The 6,581-nt window shown below is 51.3% G+C and overlaps 1 protein-coding gene across 1 annotated transcript in view; it reads right to left on the bottom strand.

Annotated features, from left to right (window-relative positions):
* NCAN (neurocan) overlaps positions 1 to 6,581 on the bottom strand; it is a 25,150-nt gene that overhangs the window by 5,188 nt on the left and 13,381 nt on the right. The window contains exons 9-12 of the mRNA XM_015557706.1: positions 4,788 to 4,904; positions 3,370 to 3,483; positions 1,649 to 1,807; positions 269 to 351 (exon numbers count right to left, since the gene is read on the bottom strand). Coding sequence (XP_015413192.1) covers positions 269 to 351; positions 1,649 to 1,807; positions 3,370 to 3,483; positions 4,788 to 4,904 — 473 coding nt within the window. The remainder of the gene's footprint in view (positions 1 to 268; positions 352 to 1,648; positions 1,808 to 3,369; positions 3,484 to 4,787; positions 4,905 to 6,581) is intronic.

Here is a 6,581-nt window from a genome sequence, read left to right on the forward strand (position 1 = left end):
GAGGACCAGGCGATATGAGCAACGGAGTTGTCCCCGTCCTGGGTTCCCAGCTTCCGTCACTAGGTAGATGGGCCCTCTGCCTGGCTGGGAAGTCGGGTGCTTGGGGCTTCACTAAAGCTCACTTGCCACTCCAGACCTCTGACGGCTCGTTTGCATAAGAGGGTGAAGTGAAGCCAGAGCAAGGGCATGGGGCTCACCCATACCCCGCTGTTGTAGGTGGGCCCCCAGTCAGCAGCCTGGTAGCAGAGACCCAGGCTCCCGCACTCACCAGCCCTGTGTTGTCCGTCCACTGGAAATCCCTCTCCACGATCCTGTCATTCAGGCCAATCCACGTGTTTTCACGCCCAAAGCCTGCGGGTTGGGGGGTTTTCAGGACTGGGTGCCTGCCTCTCCCCAATGCCTAGGTTGCCAGCTGGGGGTGGAGGGGAGCACCCAGCCCTTCCTTTGCCTGGAGGTGGCCTGGAGGGGAAAGGGAATGGAGGTGGAAGGATGGAGGTGGGGCAGGAGCCAAAGGCCGGAGGGCAGCGGGGTGGGGGGGGGTGCAGACTCTCCCTCAGCCTGGGCACAGGCTGGAGGCCAAGTCCCCCATTTCCCAGCAGCCTGGGGCTCTGGCTGCTCTCTACCCTGGGGGTGGGGATGGGGCACAGAAAACACTTATTTGGCACTCGCTTTGCCACAAATATGTGGCTTAAACAAATGGCCAGAGTAAAGCATTAACAAAGACCGTCGTATCTTCGCAGAAATGACAGGAAGGGACAGGAAAGCCCACGGTGGCTCTAGACAGGGCAGCGGTGAGACCCAGTGGACCAGGTAGTCACTGAGGACAGAGGAAGGAGAGGAGGGTATTTGATTGATGTGAGGAAGAAGAAACGCGTGACCCAGGGAATGAACAAATGAAAGAATTAGGAGATGGGGGTGGGGAGTGTGGCCACGCCCAGGGCTGGGCCCCTCCAGGAGTCACAGATGCTGTGACTGGTCAGATGCTTCGGAGCAGGGGCCTCTGGCAACTGCAACTGCCCAGCGAGCTGGAGAACAGCGTCCTGAGATATTTCTGAGGACAGTTCCCACCCATGTATGTTTCCCCAATGAAGTCTTTTAAAAGAATAAAAGAAAAAAGAATTAGGGGATGGGATAGGGGAAATGTGAATACATGGATGGATGCACAGACGGTAGAAAAGATAATGAATGAATCAATAAATGCCGGATTTAATTACTGTGACACTCTTCCTAGGTCTCTGCACAGCTCCTTGCTCATTCTATCCCACACATCACAGATGCTTCCCGTCGCCCTCTATCCCCTGGCCATTGAATTTGTCATCAGCATACTTAGGACCAGCTAAATTATAGTACAGACGTAGTTAATTAGATATTTACTCCCCCACACGAATGTTATTCCCCGAGGACGGGACAATGTGCATCTTGCTCGCCGCTGTGTCCCAGAGCAAGTGCTTGGTAAATACATGATGAATGAACGAACGAATACAGTGAATGTATGAATTAACAAATGAATAAACAAACATGGGAATTATTAAGTGGCCATGGCTGGCACTAATGAACACAGTTTCAGGAAGGTGGTGTCTTCAGGATCCTGGGGACTTCCCTGGCAAAAAGGACCACAGGGCCACCCTGACCACCCCAGAGTCCCTACTGTTAATGAAGTTGTGTTCCTCAGGTGAGTGGATGCTGGTCAGGTGGCCAGCTCGGCGGCGACAGTCCCTCTCGGCATCCTCCCACGCCCGCCGATGGGCAAAGTACCGGTAGCAGTGGCCCTGGAACTTGTGCCAGCCGCGGTCACAGCCCTCCGTGTCTGGGAAGCAGGAAGGGAGTGTGAGGGGCGCTGTCCTTGGCCTGAGAAGTCTGCCCTGCTGGCATGAACACAGCCAGTCTACCAGAGAGAGGGCCTATCCAAGGTCATTGTGGAGCTAGGTCACCCCTTTCTCTGGACCCACCCCCTGAGGCTCTCTCTCCCCTTTTCAGCTCCACCTCCCATATTCACTTCTTTTCTTTGTTTCTGGAAGCGATTCAACTGGAAGATCTTTACACCCATCCCCTCTCCTCCCACCTCTGATGTCTCCTCTGCTCTGCAGGGCCATACCCTCAGTGTGGACCTGGGAACTCAGGAAATGATCTCAGAAAGGCCTAAAATTCCCCTCCTGGCAAAGGGCTCAATTAGGTATTTCTCCCAAAAAGATAGACAAATCACCAAGAAGCACATGAAAAGATCATTAGTCATTAGGAAATGCAAATCAAAACCACAATGAGATACCACTTCACACCCACTAGGATGGCCACTAGTATAATTTTCAAATAGGAAAAGAACAAGTGCTGGTGAGGATGTGGGGACGTTGGAACCCTGGTACACTGCCGGTGGGAATGTAGAGTTGGCAGCCACTGTTGAAAACAGTCTCATGGTTCCTCAAACAGGTAAACATAGAATTACCATGTGACCCAGTCATTCCACTTCTAGGTATAAACCAAAAAGAATGGGGGTGGAGTGGGGTGGACGAATAGAAAACAGGTGTTCTGCCCTGGCTGGGTGGCTCAGTTGGCTGGGCGTGGCCCCATGCACCAAAAGGTTGCCGGTTTGATTCTGGTCAGGGCACATGGCCAGGTTGTGGGTTGCAGGCTTGATCTTTAGTAGGGGGCGTGCAGGAGGCAGCCAATTGATGTTTTGCTCTCACATTGATGTTTCTCTCTCTCTCTCCTCTATCCCCCCCTCTCTCAAATCACTAAAAATATTTTTCAAAAGAAAACGTATTCAAACAAAAACCTGTACATGAATGTTCATAGCAGTACTATTTATATTAGCTTCCAGGGGAAAGCAGCCCAAATTACCACCAATTGATGAATTGATCAGCAAAACCGTCTATCCATACCATGAATGTTTTTCAGCCACAAAAAAGAATTTAGCACTGACATATGCTACATGTGGGTTAACCTCAAAAACATGATATTGAGGAGAATAAGCCAGACACAAAAGGACACATAATGTGTGATTCCATTTATATGAAATGTCCAGAACAGGCAAACCCACAACGACAGAAACAGATCAGTGGCTGTCAGGGTTGGGGAGATGGGGAGTGAAGAGTGACTAGTGATGGGGCAGGGTCTCCTTTTAAACTGAGGGAAATACCTTGGAACCTGCTAGAGGTGGTGGCTGTAAAACATTGCAAATGTACTGAATTCCTTTTGAAGTGTTCACTCTAAAAGGGTTAATTCTATGTTACGTGGATGTTATCTAAAAACAAGATAAAACAGTTTGCCTCCAACAGTTTGCCTATTGGACTCACAGACATGGAACCAGAGCTGGAGGCCTGTGGCCCGGCACCCTCCTCCCCTCCTGTTTCTGGGGTCTCAGCAGAGACTCACCTTTCTCACAGAGGCTGCCCCCATAGCTTGGGAGGCAAAGGCAGATGAAGGTGTTGACCTCATCGATGCAGGTACCTCCATTCTCACAGGGACTGGAGACACAGTCGTCGATGTCTGGAGGGGATAAGGAGGGGCTGGGTCAGAGGTCAGCCTCCCCCCAGGCAACCCTTGGTTCCCAGGCCCCACAGGAAACCAGGCAGAAGATGGGACCATGATCCTGCCAGCCATCCTGGACCTACGTGCATCCATCCTGGTCTGCACAATGGCTCCTCGCCTCTGGAGGTCGAGAGGGTGGAGCCTCGCATAACTTAGCATTAATGAGAGCAGATGTCACTGAGTTGGCTGGGGCCAGGGTGTGCAGAGCATTCCACCTGACTCCAGAACAATGAAGGTTATACTCTTGCCAACAGACCCAGAGAATGTCGAAGCTCCAGGGTCTTTTTGGAATGTGGAACCTAGGGAAACTGGGTTCCAGAGCATTTGCAAGGAACAGGGAGTCAGAAAACTGTAGAGACAGCTATCCAGTTGAACTCCCTCTTCTACCACCCCTGTGCAGACAGTGCTTGAGGCATGTACCACTTCCACTCTCTGAGACCCAGTTGTTGTTCTTTTTGCAGTGTTAATAATAATGGCACCTCCTCAAAGGTGGTTATGAGTGGAGAGTCAACGGAAGAGCTCAAGAGTTTATATCATTGCCCAGCCAGCGTGGCTCAGTGGTTGAGTGTCGATCTATGAACCAGGAGGTCACGGTTCTATTCCCGGTCAGGGTACATGCCCGGGTTTCGGGCCCGATCCCCTAGTGGGGGTGCGTGCAGGAGGCAGCAGATCAATGATTCTCTCTCATCATTGATATTTCTATCTCTTATTCCCTCTCCCTCTCTGAAATCAATAAAAACATATTTAAAATAAAAATTTAATATCATTTATATTTATTGTTCTATTTCTATTACTGATATAGTTGTGAAGGTTGTGAAATTGATGAGATGATGAACAGAGCTCAAGAAATTGTATTAGTTATATTTATTGTTCTAATTTCATAATTTGTCATATTTCTTATGTTGGGGTTTGGGGCTAGTGTTCTGCTGGTGGTACCTACATCCCTGCCCACCAGGAAAGGGTAAGATTCCTGGAGCCCTTGGAAGGAAGGAGCCTGAACCTTATCATCCCTTTGCCCTCCTTTACCCCTGCTTGGTAATAATGGGAGGCAGCACACCAGAGCCTCAGCCCCCAGGATGAGAGCTCATTGGCTGGTGCTGGGGCGGATTTCCTGGATCCAAGGAGTGGGGAGGGAAGGAAGCTCTGCAGCCAGCATTGGTGAGCCCTGCGTTCTCATGGGTTGCTGCTGTGGCGAACAAACAAACCCCAGGGCTCTGGAGTCAGACAAGCCCAGGTTCTGATCCCCAGTCAGGGGCACTCACCGATCTCACAGTTCTCCCCAGCAAAGCCCTGGTCACAGCTGCAGCCATAGAGGGTGCCATTGGCTCTACAGGTGCCCCCGTGCAGGCAAGGGTTGTTCTCGCAGGGATCCGAGGGGGCTGCAGGGCAGACAGGCAGTTCAGGGGGCGGTCAGAACAGCAGATCTGCCCTCCTGGATCCTGACCTCAGGCACCCGAGGGCCCCTGGCTCGGGTCGCTCTCTGTGGAGTCCCCTCTATGACTTCTGGGTAGGTCAGCACCACCTTCCTCTCACGTGCTTCTGTGACAAGTTTACTCCTTTCAGAAATTGCTCCCAAAGCATCTGTGGGCTGCCCTGCTGGCGAAAAGTTCTTTCTCTGACTGAACTGGAATGGGCTTCCCAAAGCTTCCCTTAAAAAGTCATGTTCTAGTCCTAACCAGTTAGGCTCAGTGGATAGAGTGTTGGCCTGCGGACTGAAGGGTCCCAGGTTCGATTCCAGTCAAGGGCACATGCCCAGGTTGTGGGCTCAATCTCCAGTAGAGGCCGTGCAGGTGGCAGCCAATCAATGATTCCCTGTCATCACTGATACTTCTATCTCTCTCTCCCTCTCCCTTCCTCTCTGAAATCAATACATACATATATATATATTTTAAGTCATCTTCTAGAACATGGATTTAAGTGCCCTCCCTGACTTGTCCTTTTCTTCTGGACATACCCTGCTGGCCATTGTATTTCTCACAGTTTGGAGCACAGAAGTGGACATAAGGTTCATGGTGGGATATGAACAGCACTAGGGAATCAACATCTCCTTCCTTTGGGCTCAGCCTCTTTTGATGTAGTTTCAGTCGTGACATTGTGGGGAGTTTATGGATTATAGTGGTCATAACCATGGACTTTGGAGTCAGAGAGCTTAGTTCAATCCCTGGCTCTGCCCCTCACTCGGGGACCCTAGGCAAATTGCTTCTCTGAATTTCAGTTGCCTCATCTACAAAATGGAAATAAAAATAGTTCACCTCTCTCACAGTCCTTACCATAAAGCCATATCTGGCTCTGTGCATATTAATGTGGGGCCTCTTGAGGGGTCTCAGCATTGCTCAGCATTCACCAGACACCCAGGGTGCATTTAGGAATGTGGGTCCCTGTCCCCCTCTCCCATTTCCCCCATCAGCTGGGTTTCCCTGGAGGAAGGGGGATCTCCCCTCCCCATCTCAGGGACCCAGATGCCTTGGTGGGTGTTCTCCACTCTAATGACTGGAACCCCCAGCCAACCCCCGTCCCTTGTCAGGGCACCCACCACTTCCACCGCACAGACACTAGGACTGAGGTCCAGAGAAGGGAAGGGCTTGGTTCAGTGCTACATAGTGGGACAATACAAGAGCCAAAACTGACTTCCTGGGCTCCGGTAGCCCAGTTGAAGGCCCTCTTTCTGGCCCCTATAACCTAGAATTTGTTTCTATTTTGGGCTTGTCTAGAGCCTCACAAGAAACTGAGGTGGCAATAAGCTGTCACCAATTCCTAGGTCTCCTGGCCTCCACTCTCACCCTCAACAGGCTATTCTCCCCATAGCTGCCAAGGGAGCCTATGTAAACCTGAGTCAAGTCATGTCCCTCCTCTGCCTAGATCCTTCCATGGCTCCCCATTGCCCTCAGGGGACAGGCGAAGCCCTCACTGCTACCCACAGGACCCTGGGAGATCTGCCTAACATCTCCCTGCCCTACCTCTTGCTCTCTCCCTCGCTCACTCTGCTCCAGCCACACTGACCTTGCTGTTCTTACATGCCAGACAGGGTTCTGTCTCAGGGCCTTTACATAGACTGT

The sequence above is a fragment of the Myotis davidii genome, unplaced genomic scaffold, assembly GCF_000327345.1.
Source record: "Myotis davidii unplaced genomic scaffold, ASM32734v1 scaffold448, whole genome shotgun sequence".
Taxonomy (NCBI): domain Eukaryota; kingdom Metazoa; phylum Chordata; class Mammalia; order Chiroptera; family Vespertilionidae; genus Myotis; species Myotis davidii.